We start from the raw sequence: 18,022 nt of genomic DNA, 5'->3' as shown, positions 1-18,022 counted from the left end.
CAATCGCCTAAGAAGTACCAGTTGAAAAGGAATGAATTATTGCTATTCTACAAGTGAAATAGGATGTTGAAATACATGGATTAAATGGTCAGGAGCCCAATTGAGGTTATGCTAACCCCCATCAAGATAGAAAAGGAATCGTCGGAAAATGCACTTTCATCAATCGTCATGATAAGCAAGGATTTGCATGTCGTTCCTTTTTTGCCTACATCATCATCTCTTGATGATGATGTTGTACTACCATCAAGATCAACTTACATCACTCTTTCTGGCAGCTAATGACTCAAGACATGGCTAACCATGGCTACTTTCCAATGGAGACTGGATAAAATGGAAGAAGACAAGGAAGAATTGCAACAAATTGGTGGCCAAGCTTTGCCAAGCTGGTTGGTGTTGTTGTCGATGGCGATCGATTGCCTTGACAGGGTCATCCTATACTGCGCCACACACAGTCAGGCGAGTGAGGCGAAGGCGGGTGAGACCGCTTGACAACAACCCGACCCCAACAGGGAAATCGCCTAGTCAAAGTATCGACGTCAACGCCACGTTCAAGACATGACAGTGCTGGTCAAACCTGACGTCGTCGTCGGAAAAGTCCAAGTCACGGGGACACTGCCCATCGGCTGACTGGCCTTGACTTTCTGTGACGTCAAACTAGATCAGCTGACTTTTCTTTTGTTCCTGGGCTATTTTGAGCCTTGGGAAGGTCCACTATTGTCAAGGGAATAGCCATCCAATTTGGACCGAGACTCATCAAGCAAGACAGAAGGACGTCCAATGGTTGTTTTCTCCACTTTGCTTTATACGACCGTATTGCAATTTGAAAGGCTTCTTTCTACTGAAAGTCAACATTTGCAATTCTATATCTGTTCATCTAGTTGACCTTGGTTTTGTATTTTACCTCTAGTATAGTCCTATCCGCCATAGCGGCGACTACGACACAATCAACAAAAGGAATATTCCTCTTGCGAGTCCCTGAGCGACACGATAGCATCGTATGGACGGACGATCAGCCACATCCCACACCGATTGATACCGTGCACTACTGTATCGCATACGAGACACTAGACTGGAGAGATTGGTCGAGGCTGATGGTCATGGCGGTCGTTCACCTTTATTAAAAGCAAGGGATATGCAAAGAGCATCGATCATCGACTATCAATCCGACTAGGATATATTTCAATCGATAGTCTATTCGTAGATCGATCGATGAGAATATGGATGCCTTCTGTTGATGTCGCTGGACGGGTGGGAGATTTATGGAGAATGAAGGTGATTACTATAAACGAAGGGATATGCAAAGAGCATCGATCAACAACCAGCACCGACTAAAAATACAACTAGGATATATTTCAATCGACAGTCTATTCGTAGATCGATCGATGAGAATATGGATGCCTTCTGTTGATGTCACTAGACGGGTGGGAGATTTAGAGAGAATGATGGTCATGACTATGAACGAAGGGATATGCAAAGAGCATCGATCAGCAACCATCATCGACCATCAATCCGACTAGGATATACTTCAATCGACAGTCTATTCGTAGATCGATGGATGAGGATATAGCTGCCTTCTGTTGATGTCACTAGACGGGTGGGAGATTTAGAGAGGATGATGGTCATGACTATGAACGAAGGGATATGCAAAGAGCATCGATCAGCAACCATCATCGACCATCAATCCAACTAGGATATACTTCAATCGACAGTCTATTCGTAGATCGATGGATGAGAATGTTAATACCTTCTGTTGATGTCACTAGACGGGCGGGAGATTTAGAGAGGATGATGGTCATGACTATGAACGAAGGGATATGCAAAGAGCATCGATCAGCAACCATCAATCCGACTAGGATATACTTCAATCGACAGTCTATTCGTAGATCGATGGATGAGAATGTTAATACCTTCTGTTGATGTCACTAGACGGGTGGGAGATTTATAGAGGATGATGGTCGTGACTATAAACGAAGGGATATGCAAAGAGCATCGATCAACAACCAGCACCGACTAAAAATACAACTAGGATATACTTCAATCGACAGGCTGGCTATTCGTAGATCGATTGGATGAGTATATTGATGCCTTCTGTTGACGTGCTAATAGGCACATCTGTATCCTAGGAGAGTAATGGATGGACTATTCGGTGTCGATATCTTGGATCGTCGTGTGCGAAATAATTGTGCCAATTTGCTTGTAAAACTTCATCACTATAAAATGAATCAATGGTTCAAGGCTAAAAAGGAATTACTTTAAAATGAAATGCCGTCTCTGTCAATGACTGTCTTTGCATCCTATTTCCAAGGATAATCAAATCAATGTTGTCCCAATAGATGCAAAGCATTCATTGCAGGGTAAGGCCTCATCATCGATAGAACCGTATGGGAGCAGTGGGAGGAGATATGTCACGGGCAATTGGCAAAAAAATGACAGTGTGGTCTGGATAGAGGCAAGCCATTCATAAATAAATTAAACGGCGTTAGAATACATCTACCCTATGCAACAGTTTAATCCAGAGAGCTGTGGCAGAGATACGTCACGGCCAATGTCAAAGTCAATAATAAAAATAATAATCAATCAATATGCCATAAGAATGAGTTTTACGCGTAGAAGCGCGTTGACCGAAACTCGTAACAAACTTATACGACGTATAATGTTGGAAGTAAACATCAACATTCTAAATAACTGTCTACTCGGATAGATGCCATCTCTATCTATACAATATTACCGATTCAAATCTCAGCGTAATGTCGCAAAAACAGCATGCATTACAGTGCTGTCAATATATTGACCATTCTACGCGTAAAAAGAGTATGCTTGCTTCTTGCTCACTACAAGTATTCACTTCATGACTCGGCATTGATTGATTCTCGTTTAAAGCCCAACTCATCCCAAGTGCCATTTCGATATGGCAAAGATTCGGTTACCCTATGTCCACTCTACAGTGATGAGAAAAAGGATAAAACATCCAAGCGCAGTATTGTATATAATAAAGATTGTTTTTACAAACTTCACCACTGCAATTTTTTAATCTTGAAATTTGCACTATTCTGTACACTCAGTGTACAGAGAATACATTTTCAATTGACCGAACTTAAGTGAAATAGGATAGGATAGCATTTTCCAACTCTGCAGGCCAGGCTAGGCTAGGCTAGCTTATTTTATAGCATAGTTCCGACGCTTTCACCAAAGGTCTAGCCCTGTGGTCTGTAAAATTGGATAAGCCTATCCTATCCCATCGACAGCCAATATCGATAGTCATTTGATATACATAGAATTCATGATCAGTGATAGAAGGCCCATTTACTCTCCTTCAACTTAACCGAAGTAGGATAGGATAGCATTCTCCAGACCAGGCTAGACTAGGCTAGCTCATTTTATAGCATAGTTCCGACGCTTTCACCGAAGGTCTAGCGCAGTGGTCTGTAAAATTGAATAAGGCTATCCCATCCCATCGATAGCCAATATCGATAGTCATTTGATATACAAAGAAGGCCCATTGACTCTCCTTCAACTTAACCGAAATAGGATAGATAGGATAGCATTCTCCAGGCCACGCTAGACTAGCTCATTTTATAGCATAGTTCCGACGCTTTCACCGAAGGTCTAGCGCAGTGGTCTGTAAAATTGAATAAGGCTATCCACAGCCAATATCGATAGTCATTTAATATGCACAGAAGGCCCATTGACTTTCCATATACGTACTTTACATTTTAATTTACTAGAAACTATTTGATCCTTAAATAGATGTACTGTATATACAGTCGTAGCAGAGATTGACAACAGAGACGAACATTTCGTCGTTGTCAATCTCTGCTATTCTGTAGTAGTGCATTTTCCAATCAAGTTATCCTTCACCAATTACTTCTAATCCAGTTACATGCAGTACTTTCTAACATGCTTACACCATGGTTACGCTACACTGACTACAGTAATGAATGCAAGCAATTTTGTACAAAAATTCAAAAATTGACAGTATCATCACGGCCCCTTCTACCATCACATTGCCCAAGCTTGTCCATTTCTTTCAGGAGCTGTTGGTCACCATTGATCTTCTACGCGTATGCTGTATCAGTTGCAAAAGCCACTCTTTCAAAAGCAGTATTATGTCAACATCCATTGGGCATACCTAGAAGACTTGTACCTACACGATTTTCAAATAAAACTATCCTTCATCGATTACTTCTACTCCAATAGCATGTGAATCAAGCCTACGGGTATATGCAATATTGCAACGACACTTAAATCGCAAGATTGTCCATTTCAAACCATTGCGTTTAGCATGTTCACCATAGGTTGACTCCATCTATTGCAAAAACCATTGCTAGCCAACAGCCATTGGGTAGCCTACAATATTGAATTTTCAAATTCAATGATTGTTGACGAATGAATGACTCCTAGTCCAATTTCCCGAATTAAATTTAGGGATAGTATCATCGTTGCACTGTACTATCGTCATTTCCACGCTACTTTATTCCAATAGCAGCGTTTCAGCGCTTTAAATCAAAGTCTACCGTATCCCACCTGCTGCCAAAACGATTCATTCAAGGACAACACTGTATTCCATCTCCATTAAGCTTGCATCATCAATGACTATCGTCTACTAAATACGACTTTTAATCCAGAGGACCCCAGCAAGAAAGTAACAACAAGAGACTGCGCCTCTCTCTCGACCAGTACACGATATTATGCCTAAGCTAACATTAGTACTTAAACAACAACATCACTCAAAGCCATAATACACCAATAGAGCGATAGATCCCGTCCAACGTTAAATCAATAAATAATTAGAATGATGATTGTTATTATTGGCGTATTATTCTTACTATTATGAGTATTATTATAATGATGACATTGATGATGATAGAGATGTTGTTCATAAGGGATCCTATAGTATCTTGACGATATCCAGCCAAGAAAGACTAAGAGACGCGCATAAACGCTTTTCTCTTTTCCATACTCGATCTGAAGACCAATTCTCCTTCTTGCGCTTGCAATAGTGAGAGTATAGTTAGTAGACATTGTTTATATTGGATGGGATATTCTTTTGAGCGTTTTTCCCCTCTTGAAAGATAATCTGCATAGAGAGAGTCATTTATCTCTTGTAAAATGTAATTACAATTATTATTATTATTATCCAAAGTGGTGTTCGACAACATTCTACGGTAGAGGGGGAAAAAGTCCAGATTAAAAGGTGAAAAATTCCCATTTCCATTTCTTGGCCATAATCCTTCATCCGATTGCTGATGGTCAACCAATTTGAATGTCCCATTGATGAAGAAAGCATATTATACTATTCGCCAAGGAAATCGCTTTAGCTAGGTAGGAAATGATGATGATGACTAGGACATTGATATGGTCTTATGATTGAAATTTTATAGTACTAGATGGAATAAAATTGCATCTATTTGTATTGCCCACGATCACCCTAGCGATCCTCTATCATATTCAATATATTATTCAATGTAAAACTTCAACTTATCCATGTTATGGACAATAACATGCCTCGATTCAACATCTGCTTCATGACTTTTATCCTTCAATTGCCTTCTGTCCCTTCAACAATCAATAGGATCTATATACACGCATACAGGCTATCATGGAATAACACCATAGACTAGTCTACCTTGAGCTATAATTCGTCTTTTGCCGTCATTTTCCTTCTTCTACTTTTGGCTCTATACACGCATACAGACTATCATGGAATAACACCATAAACTAGTCTACTTTGAGCTATAATTCGTCTTTTGCCGTCATTTTCCTTTTTATACTTTTGGCCCTACACACGCATACACACACTATCATGGAATAACATCATAAATTAGTCTACTTTGAGCTACCATTCGTCTTTTGCCGTCATTTTCCTTTTTATACTTTTGGCCCTACATACGCATACACACGCTATCATGGAATAACACCATAAACTAGTCTATTTTGAGCTACCATTCGTCTTTTGTCGTCATTTTCCTTTTTGTACTCTTGAAATTTAAAAATAAGCCTTTTTATTCAAGCTATTTTTGACTCCAGGCTAATCATGCCCTTTATGCGTTTGCATCTAGCCATCTAGGCAAGTAGATAGGGACAGGTAGACCAATTGAACTTGGATAAAAGATTGCCTTCTTTCTCTCTCTGTATACAGAGTAAACGAGATATGGCTTGAATCTTATTCCATTGTGGCCTTTTCTTATTTGATTATTTTATGGCCTGAATACAATCGATCATCGACTTATATTTGATGGAGACTTGATTGATTTCAATCAAATAAAAAAGAAGGAAGTGGCTACGGATTGTATGCGTTGATGATAGAGTCAAGATTGAAAATAGCATCTACTATTACGTCAACTATTTCTTCCATCCTACTTGATCGACAGTGCAACAGCAAATAGTAGTCAATAATGCCATCCTTGCAGATACTCGTTTGATTCAATTATTGCCAACAATAACTGCTATTCATAATCACCACAGATAGTCAATTAAAAGGTATTATATATATTGCATGCGTAACTCGACTGTAAAATCAGCTACACTATTTATATTCCAACTTTGCACAATCAACTGTCTATTCGTATTTCTTGAAACGATTAAACTAGCCAAATAAAAAGGTGCTAGTTCAATCCTTGCCTTCCAATTGATGATCGTTTTCAAGCATACGTACAGACCAAGAAGGAAAATTCAATCGCTTGACTATTTTAATGTAAAAATTTCATCCTTCAAACAAAAGCTCCGTCTTGAATATTTCCTATAAATGTCTCAATTTCTATTTCAATAGAGTCATCAAAAGTATTGGTGTTCTAACAACGTTCCTCTATCAATCTCCAAAGTCGAGTAAGTTCATTTTTTATTTTTTATTTTGCTATACCATTTCACTCATGTCTACCTACACGACGTAGGGCACTTCAAGATAGATTGGGTAAAATCTTCATCCTTTCCCAACGCGTTGTAATCCGTTAAGCAAACTTTGATATAAAGACTCTAGTGTATCACTATTTGTGCCTTTACAATCCTCGACAGTATAAAATTGTCAATGCATCATCTTTCATTTTACAAGATACTCAAATCACTGTTGTTATATCAATCTACACGACAGCTTGTACAAGTTCAGTCTGATTCTAAAATCATAGTATGCCTTGATTGATTGACCTAATCGACTCCAGTTATAGAATAGAATCAAAGTTTTATACATTAAACTTTAAAATGACTATAGGAATAATTCATGACATGAGTAATAGTATGACCGATTGCAATACTTTTCTTTTTAATTTTTTAGACTAACTATAAATTAACAACAATACAACGTTCGACAAATAGACTAAACTAATTTTGGAGGATAAAATACGCCTAAATTAAAATGATATTTCAATCTCGATCTCCCGGCTTAGTTTTCGTATAGCAAATTGGAATAACTTCTTTCAACCTTATTGCCCTTATTATTTCCCCCTTTCTCCATTTCCTCGATCGTAATCATATTGTTAGCTATAATCGGATCATAACAAGTATAAATTTAGAATAGTATGGTTGAATATTACGGATTGACTAGTAATGCTCAATCTTGTCGCAAGGACGAAAATCTTCATTCTCGACGCGAATTTCTTTTTCTTTTACTCGTTGAATTAATTGAATTTGTAATAGCATCCATGATTCCCTTCAACTGTGTAGAATATAACGAGCATGAAAGCCTTCATGTTGTGTATATTCAATACAGTACAGTCTTGTATAGTAAGAAATGCCTCGGGTACAATTGTAAAAGTAAACCTTAAAACCGATTTATTATCTCACAACCATTAATGAACTTCCATTGAAGATGAAATCAAGTAATCAAGTCAACATCATCGCCATAGAAAATACACTTTACCCATAGTCTTAGCCTAGCCTTCTGTCAATGGATGACCATCCAATATTCTACCTAATTCAATTATAGCCTGTTCATGCGGTTAATCGCTAGGACTAGTCGACTAAAATTGAAAAGAAATACCAATTTTCGTAAAACCTTGAAACTATCTTATGGTATAATGTTAGCATGCAAACAACAGCAGTTTAGCAAGATGGAGTAAGAGGTTGAAATTATTTACAAAATCTTCAGGCATATGGACAGCATGGTAATATTGACATGGTTATTGTCTTGCGGTAAATGCTAGAAAAACTTAGGTTAATGGATTGATTTAAATGAGCGGTAGTATATTTCAATGTAATCATAGTACGATTCTATTGTAGAAATGCTTTAATTATAGAAAACAAATTTCAATTCTATGCTAGCTTTGGTATACTATTGAAGTTGTTGAAGTTCGCCATAGTATCAATTTGGTTCTATCATTGAAAACGATCTTAATTTCAAGCACAGCTTTCAACGCATCCAGCAATGATAGAAAATATCTCCAATTCTTATGGTAACACTCCTATACTCTTCAATTTGTTCAACATTGCCATAGTAGCAATTTGATTACATCATTAAAAGCCATCTCCCTTTTTCTATGCCAGAATTATAATTATTACTGTAGCATCAACAACAGCTCTACATGCATCGAGAAATGGTAAAAATAATTTCAACTTCGATGGTAACATTCAATTACTCTTTTATTTCTTGAAGATTGCTATAGTAGCAGCTTGGCATTTTTTTTCCATATGAGAATAATGACTATCAAGCACAGCTCTAAATTAATCGAGAAATGATTGAAAATACTTCATTCATATACACTTGAATATGTTCAAGATCGCTACAGTAGAAGCTTGATTGCATCATTGAAAAAGATCTACATTTTTTTCCATATGACAATCATGATGATCAAGTACAGCTCTAAATTGATCAAGAAATAATTAAAAATACTTTGCTCATACACATTTGAATTTGTTTAAGATCGTCATAGTAGAATCTTGCTTCATCATTGAAACGGTCTCCATTTTTTTCCGTTTGAAAGTAATGACTATCAAGCATACATGGAAATAGGGAAATAATACAAGTTATCTCCAGTTCTTGGTGTAACACTTATACACTCTTGAATTAATTGGAAATCGCCAAAACAGCAGCCATTTAATGACATCATTGAAAGCGTTCTAAATTACTCTAGACAAGGATTATTACCGTACTATCAAGCACAACTCTGAAGTATTATTCTATATTAAAAAACTATCCGCAAAATAGTTCATAACTCTCCCCTACTTTTTTAAATTCATCAATATCATCATAATAGCAAATTCATTTCGTCCGTTAAAATGGTCGCAGTTGTAATCTATCTAGCATAGCGTGAACAGGAATTACTCGAGTAGTTCTTGATTGAAAATTGAAATTGTTCTTTCGATCATGCCAGTCCTACGTGGGTAGTCATTAAGTTATAAAAGGAGATAGCTCCATGTCCAATTTTATTATGCCATTCAATACTGGGAATAACTAGACGTTGGGTAATAATATTAAAGCATGGAAATGATCCTATTTTATTCTGCCATTACTTTTATTCCCATCGATTGATTGATGAATAGAATCCAAATTAAAAGTTTCATTCTATCCTTCCAATTCCAGTAAACTACGCGTGCATCGTTTTCAATGCAGTTTAATTTTTTCAATTTTATCTTTGCTTTTCTCAGTGGCAAGCTCATGAGCTCGATGAGAAGATGGCCAAAAGTACAGTAGATTTTTTTCATGTTATTTAAAGCCGTTGCATATCCTGTATAGCTATAATTTGATAGAAATTTTCAATTGTAGCAGACAATTTCATACTTGTTAACTGAATGGATTAAAGAAAATTTTAATAAATAAATAATGCTAATGTAATTAAAACATGGCTAAAGGCCACATAGGACTGCAAATTTAGTTTAAAAAATTCATTTCCAATTCAATGATGACACACATATATTTCTTAATGAATTCATGACGGGTATATTTTATTAAATGATGTCGTAAATTCACAGCCACCATAGAGTCCATTTCGAGGTGCAAAGTGGCTAAAAATAATTTTCTAGTCCATATGAACAGTCACAGAAACCCTAGTTGTTGGTTTAAAGGATTGAAAAGCATAGGTATCCACTCCTACGATAGGATTTAAACAGAGGAATGATCGAGTGGGAAACATTGTTTTTTAAATTGACGAAAAAAATAGACTCTACTCTATCTTGCTACTCACAAGGATAGAGCTATTATCAATTAATTATAGAAGAAGCGAATGGTAGATATAATTTGATAATATCATTAAAAATAGAGTTGAAACATGGTATTCTTAATTTAGCGTATCAAAATTATTCAACATTATCTTAATACTTATAGGATAGCGATCCATGAATTTATGAAAGGTTACTCTGTCTTGTTTGCTTTGAAATATTGATTAAATTAATACTAAGCTTTACTTAATTTTCAATTCTAGTCAATTCTATAGTCGATGATGATTACCACCAATAGTTCTATCTCGATTACACTGGTGTTGCCGATTTTCATCCTTTACTCCAAGAAAGAGATCGATTTATTTGCCTAAATCTTGGGTGTCTTTTCTATTAGATTAGCAACAAGAATCCATAATAAATTGCTACTCCTTTACAATTTTGCTTGGTATTTTAGTCCATTTTAGCCTATCCATGATCATTTTTTATAGTTTCTATCTTTACAATATTGCTAAAAATTATTAACAGAAGCAGGAAGGAAGATTTTAATATTGACGGCTGGATCAATCTATTATAATTGAATTATTTGATCTTGAAATCACTCCTCTCTTTCACGGTAGACCATCCACAATTAGATTTACATCATTTTAAGTGAAATAAGAATTGCATAAATCAACCACCGTGGCGTCTTTATATTTGTGGATAAACAATTTTATTTTAAACAGTATCATCGATTACATCAAGTAAATCCAAAGTTATTAACTGATCGAACATGGATGATATTGCTACCATTATGGAAGAAAGCGATTCTACTCATGATGAGAACACAAGACGACCAGGCATGGAAGAATTACTCACTGATTTAATCCATGAACGTGATCAACTAGCTGAGAAATTAAGCTGTAGCCAAGAAAAATTACAAACTGCAAATCATCAAATTAACCAGCTACAAAACAATCAAGATGAACTCCGAGCAAGAGTGGCCCATTTACTACCCAAGGTAAGTCCAAAACTCGTGCCCACTTATCCCTATAGCGTCATGAAATGAATCCTATTACGAATATTTTCATAACCTTTTTGAATCATTTTCTAGCCTATCTATACGAGAACAGTAAATTGACATTGTACTGTCTCTATTTTTGTTTATGAGTTCCCCCACTCCCCATCATTGCATCATTGAATTGTATATTCAATTAAGGCAGACTGACTATAATTTCCTCCCAAAGATTATTATTCCATTGCCTTCTTCCATTTAGTTGGAAAGTTCACTTTCAAGTTCAAGAGAGAGAAAGTATCTGACTGTTTAAAATTGCTGCCAAAAGAATATCTGTAATGGTAGCTTGATTCAATTAAAGTCGAAATATCTGCTTGCCATGAGGAAAGAGAGATTCGGATAGTCAATCTAATTAGCTACTGTGATCAATTCAGTGATTACACTAGAAAGATAGTGGATGGCAAACAGTTTTATGGGAATTGGATTGACATTTATCCTTTTCATCGTGGATTTTAAGAAACAACATGGGAGACAAAGCTGTAAAATAGAGTGTCAACTTAATGTCAATTTTAGGCTTCCATGAGTTACTTTACCCTATCGATCTTATGATGACCAGGCATAAGAAATTATGTACTAATAAAAACTCAACATCGAACTAGATTTCCTTCCAATATGCTTAAACCTTAATAAAGTATTCCTTAAGGAATAGGCTCGTTTGTCGTTTCATGTATAATCGCCAAGATGAAGCAAAACGTGGGAATTGCATTCAATTTTGACAGTAGATAGATAATGTTGAAAAGCACCTTGTGAATGGACTGGATCACTACACTAATTTCATGCTTAATTGTAGGAAAGGGATTATTATAAAACTTATGATCAGCCTTTACGAGCATTCTCTTCGGTTCATTAGCTTAACGCATTCGTTCTTATCCTTGATTGTAGAGTAGCATGGAGGTAAATTATTATTGTAATATTAATAATCAGCCAATATGAGAATTACCTTCAGCGAACTTGTTCAACGTCTTTGCTTTCCCTCTTGACCGTAGAGTTAATGATGTGGATAAATGATTATTGTAAAACGATGGAAATAACTTGTTTAATGTCTTTATTTTACTGATGATCGTCAAGTTAGTAATATTGACAAAGTATTACTAGAAAGTTAATTAAATTATTACCATAAAGGCCGCGATAAACTTGTAAGAGTTTTACCTCTATGCAACTTACTTCACGTCTCTATTTTTACCCTTAATGGAAGAGTCAATGATGTAAACCACTCATTAATGTCATTCATATTCAACATCAGCATGGATTATCTCCGATAAACTTATTTAACGTCTCCGCTTCTATCCTCGATATAGGAAAGAAAACGATAGCAAATTCAATAGTAAAACTCAACATTGACAACGATTAGTTTAGAAGTCTTAACCAATATAAAGTCTCACTATCATTTAATTTAATATTTATTTTAAAATCAATTTTACCACTGTCTTTCTTCCTTTCCATCACCAAAATAGTAGGTAAGTAAGGCATAACAAAGACACTTATTATTGCAAATGATTACTTTGGAAAAAAATGACCCGATTTGGATGGAATAAAATATCCTGCATATATGAATACAGTCGCTAGCAATAATTCTGCATAGTCAGAAAGCCTAGGATAGAAAAAGGGAAAGTGATGATATTTTACAGGTAGATCCATTGCAAGAATCGACTGGACTAATTCTGCAGAAGATCAAATATACAGTATGATATTGGAGTAAACGTTAATTACTATACACCAATTACTTGTTGATAGCTATAATCAGAATAAAACTATTACAGATATTCAAATGCTAATTTCATCAGTTGAAGAACCAATTCGACCAAAGAGAAGATCAAACATATCATATTGCTCACAAGTGAATTTATGATCACTATCTTCCACTTATTACTAATAGAAAATCAAATATGCAACATCATGCAGGGACAACTATCTGGAAAATTAGCGCAACGAATAGAAGATCAGATAGATTGATACTCAATTAGTAATAGAAGATTCAGTATGTAGTTCGTATAATATTCGAGTAAACCTTGAAAACTACCTGAAGAATCAGTGCTACTAATAATATAAGAGATGGTCAAATAGAAAAATACTCGAATAACTAACTAATTTAGCTAGTTGAAAATTTAGCATGACTAATAGAAGATCAAATGGGTAATAGGTAATATAATCTCTTAATCAACTTGGATGACTCTGTGGGAAATTAGCGCCACTAATAAAAGATTGAATATAAGTATACAGTAATAAAGCAAAGTTAGATGATTCTCTGGAGAATTAGTGCCACGAATAGAAAGCTAAATAGGCAGATCCTTCAATACTAATTTAACTATTCGAAGAATTGGCACTAGGAATAGAAAATCAAATAGGCATTATTCTGCTAGAGTGAACTTTGACGACTGCCAAGCACCGTCGGTACTTGTTGATAGTCAGAATCAAACAGCTAAAAATGTACCGCTAGATATTAAATGTTCATTTTAATATTTCAAGGATGAAGTGAAATAAGACATTTTAAATTCGTTGAATTTGAGTTAGTTCTTGCCATGTTATATTACTGACTTTAATCGCTTAAAGCCGATCTTGATTCCATTAGAAATATTTAACTTTACGGCACACATGTCTATTCTCATGGAGGAATCTGTAGATACTCTTTTACAGATTTTATTTTCTCTACAGACAAGGACGTAGTAGTTTATTATCATGAAGGAATCTGTTGATACAAGTTTTGCTTCTTCTTAAAACTGGGCTGGAATCCAAAATTGGAGTTTGTTCTTGACAAGTGATTATAATACTAATTTCAATCGCTAAAATATCCGTATATTTGAAATATTTTACATCTACTTTGACGGTATCCCTATCAATTTCACGATGTTATCGTGATAATGAAGGAAACTACATATAGTCATAATTTTTATTTCATCATCAAACTGGAAGATCAGGAATTGAAATTTACTCTTGACATGCTATAGTTTGAGTGATTCCAATGGTTAAAATGCTCTCGATTGAATTTGAATCATTTTAGTCTACCTTCGAAGGTTCATGGTCATAAGGAATCTGTCAATAGGAATTTAATTTCCTCTTAAAACTGGATTAAAATTCAGAGTTGGAATTTATCCCGGGCAGGTTCTAATATTACCCATTATAGTGGCTAGCAAATAACTGTCATTGGCTATTCGTAGAAAATTCAGTTTTTACTCGTCATCATTTTTTTGAATCGATTCTATGAATTGGAATTTTTTCCTACACTGTCACTCAAAACTTGAAGAAATGTCTTTATTTTACCCATTCTGTAGGTATAAATCAAGCATATGAGTACTTGAGTTTAGGCTTAGGATTAGGATTTTGCTATATAAATAATAAATGACAAAGTGCTGGGATATTCGTCAGCATATTAGTGGATCATTTTTCGATTCTACCTCTATTTTATTTTATGTAAACAACATTCATCCATAGATCGTCCAACTGGCAGTATTCTATGTTTAGTCTAGTCATGAAATTCTTTCCAACTAAAGTAATTATTCAGCTCTATTCGTAGACTGAATACGAGGTGAAATGATTTTATTTACCCACTTTATTTATTTGCTTTCTATTTGTATCTTGATTAATTTTTAAAGAGTCTTTTTATTGGCCTCCTTTTTTCCCTTTCTTACCCAATAGAATGATTTCACTTGAATAGATTATAGTCAAATCTATTATCGCTTTTCAATGCTACCGTGATTAATCATCAAGAACGATAAAGTATTTATTTGGAAATTGAGGATAGCGTAATCAACTTTATTCTTCGTCTATGCTTATCATGACGCTGTCCATGATGAAAAGATTGAAAATATTATTATCATGGTATTCAATACTTGCTGAACAGCTGCATCCATACGCTTTGATTTTGTCACCATTTGCCCCCAAAAGGGCATTAAAGTCTCTCGTCTTTATTCAAGATACATACAATAAAAAAAAAACTCTTATTCCTTTAACATCACTGCAGGCCATGGAATAGGAATGGATTGATTTAGTCTACACGATTGTCATCGCCAGTAAACCAGGTGTTTGCACATCATGACAGTAATCCTTGGCAGTAGATTTCCTATTTCTTGTCTATAAGGAAAGAGCGATCATCTTCCATGATAAAGAAGATTGTTAACCTGTAAATGCTGCAGTCCATTTCTTCCCTTGTTGAAACTACTCATCCACAACGAGGGAAAGGAAGGTGTAGTATTATTTAAAATTGACATTTCTACTTATGGTACTCTTTGTATTAGTTTAATGGATGAGATTTATTTACTACAACCAAGATGGCAAGATATTTTTAGATGGCCAAAAACGTTCCAATAATGGCCAAATATGCTAATTTCTTGTCTACAATAATTGGCTCAAGTACAGATCCGCTATTTTCATTTCTACTGCAGAATAAATTAGACACTGCAAAACAGAGAGAACAGATTGTAAATTCCCTAAAATATTTACAGCCTCAAGCTGTTATTTCCTGACAAATATCAATACCCATTATTTTATGTGACTATTCCTACAGAATTTATTATCATGATATTTACCGTAAGGGATAGTTTAGATACATGATTACTCTACGCAGTTTATTGCCGCTGCTTGATTAAATCTTAGAATGGTAATATCATAATGATTTTGTTGTAGAGTGTCTTTAATCTGCATTACCTAAAGCTCTAGTCTTTCAAATGGGCCTATCTCACTCTGCTTTTAATCTTCATCTTATTAAGTTATAGTCTATGCAGTTACTTGTCTTAGGGTGTATTTAGTCTCCATCTTCCAAAGTTCTATCATAACAACTCAGACTCAGATTATTGATTAACCCATTTTTAATCTCCATCTCATTAAGTTTTATGCTATCAATATCGCTCGTAACTCCTTCAATCTCCATCTTATCATGTTATAGTTTATGCAATTAATATCTTTCATCACTCTATTAATAATCTCCATCCCATCAAGTTATAGAGTTATAGATCTATGTAGTCAGGCAAAATCATGGATTAACGTATTAAATCTCTAGCTTATAAGTTGTAGTCTATCCAGTTAAACTCTCTCACAACGTTAACCTAGATTATTGATGGATACATTTAATTTCTGTCTCATAAAGTGATTGTCGATGCCATTAAATTCTCTCATAGCGATAACTTCGATTCTTTATTCTACTACAAAATCATTCAATCTATAGTAAATTGAAAACTTAAGAAATCATTCCGTGTACTGCATCGATAGCAGTGGACTATACATCTCGATCAATCTTCTTTATGTTGTAAAGAAAAAATCTTATGTCAATGTTCATTTAAACCTGATGAAAAAAATTTATTCTACTTACACCTGCAAGTCTAGACTTTCAATAATCAATCTTAAGATTGTTTTGTAACATTCCCACTAGCAATTCTATTTCATATCGACCAGTAATACATGTATATAGAGTCAATAGAATTGGTTAAGCCTTAGTTGGAGTTACTCAATCGATGGTAAACACCAAGAATAAATGCTGAATAGGAGTTAACGGATGTTAGCTGCCATCAATAACGGCTGTATTCTTCCGTCTTTTTATTTCCACAATAGTTTATTAAGATGATTATTTACTGCAGGCGATAATTTCATAATTAGACGGATAAAGGATGATATAGCTCATTGATATATTGACTATATTGCAACTAAGTAGTTAGTTTAATAAGTAGAAAAATAGCCCCACGCTGAAGTTAAAATTGTTCTTATTGAAGCTAGCAATGGCGATATGAACATGATCTTCTTGCAGCCTTTCTACTTGTAATAGACAGTCTAGGCTGTCAAACTTATTAAATCACCTGTGGGTTTATACCATCGTTTCTATGTTACCAGTTTCGGAATAGTTCTTTTCCTCCTCATTTCTTCGTAGACCATAGAAGTGATAGTCCTAGCCTGGAGCTGCTTAATTTAAACTTCCAATGAGAAATCTGTTTCACTTCTGTCTTAATAAATGATGCTCGAGTATGCAATCAATCTTGTTTCAATCATGGTCGACTTGGGTAGATCATTGCTCTCGCTATTCGCTGATCCTTCTACACTCGATGCGATAAAAATCTTCTTCTACCTACATTATTCAAATTGTATGAACAACGATGTGATATAGAATAGTTAATCCCTCTATCTTATCCATTGATCCTATAAAGAATCGTATTTCCTTACAACGGTAGCCTAGACACGAGAAATTCATGTTGTCATCTTACCACAAAATGATGTTATTCTGGGTTGGAATAAAAGTTTCTATCCTATTCACTAAACATGAAGAGAATTGAATTTCTTCAAAACCATAACCTAGACATGAGAAATTCTACGTTGTATTTATCATGACATTCGTTAGGGTAGGGGCAAAGTCTCTATCTTATCCACTAAGCATAGAGAAAGTCGAATTTCTTCAATACTAGATGGTCTAGATATGAAAAAAATTCTGTGTTGTAATTTTATTATGACATTATCCCGGATAGAGGTAAAATCTTATTCACAGAGCATAGAGAGAATTGAATTTCTTCAAAGCTATAACCTAGACATGAGAAATTCTACGTTGTATCTATCATGACATCAGTTAGGGTAGGGGCAAAGTCTCTATCTTATCCACTAAGCATAGAGAAAATCGAATTTCTTCAATACTAGATGGTCTAGATATGAAAAAAATTCTGTGTTGTAATTTTATAATGACATTATCCCGGATAGAGGTAAAATCTTATTCACAGAGCATAGAGAGAATTGAATTTCTTCAAAGCCATAACCTAGACATGAGAAATTCTACGTTGTATCTATCATGACATCAGTTAGGGTAGGGACAAAGTCTCTATCTTATTCACTAAGTATAGAGAAAATCGAATTTCTTCAAAACTATACCCTAGAGATGAAAAATCAGTATTGTATTTTATTTTTAATGGCGATATT

At 34.9% G+C, this 18,022-nt stretch overlaps 1 protein-coding gene across 1 annotated transcript; it reads left to right on the top strand.

Moving 5' to 3' along the window:
- Nucleotides 1–300: 300 nt before the first annotated feature.
- Nucleotides 301–2,256, top strand: TRIADDRAFT_51626 (uncharacterized protein; the record flags this gene model as incomplete). Its single annotated transcript, XM_002108545.1, has 3 exons — nt 301–475; nt 1,172–1,272; nt 2,107–2,256. 3 exons carry the CDS (start codon nt 301–303, stop codon nt 2,254–2,256), a joined length of 426 nt encoding a protein of 141 aa, XP_002108581.1.
- Nucleotides 2,257–18,022: the final 15,766 nt, after the last annotated feature.

The sequence above is a fragment of the Trichoplax adhaerens genome, genomic scaffold, assembly GCF_000150275.1.
Source record: "Trichoplax adhaerens TRIADscaffold_1 genomic scaffold, whole genome shotgun sequence".
Taxonomy (NCBI): domain Eukaryota; kingdom Metazoa; phylum Placozoa; class Uniplacotomia; order Trichoplacea; family Trichoplacidae; genus Trichoplax; species Trichoplax adhaerens.
This window is presented reverse-complemented; position numbering and strand designations above follow the sequence as displayed.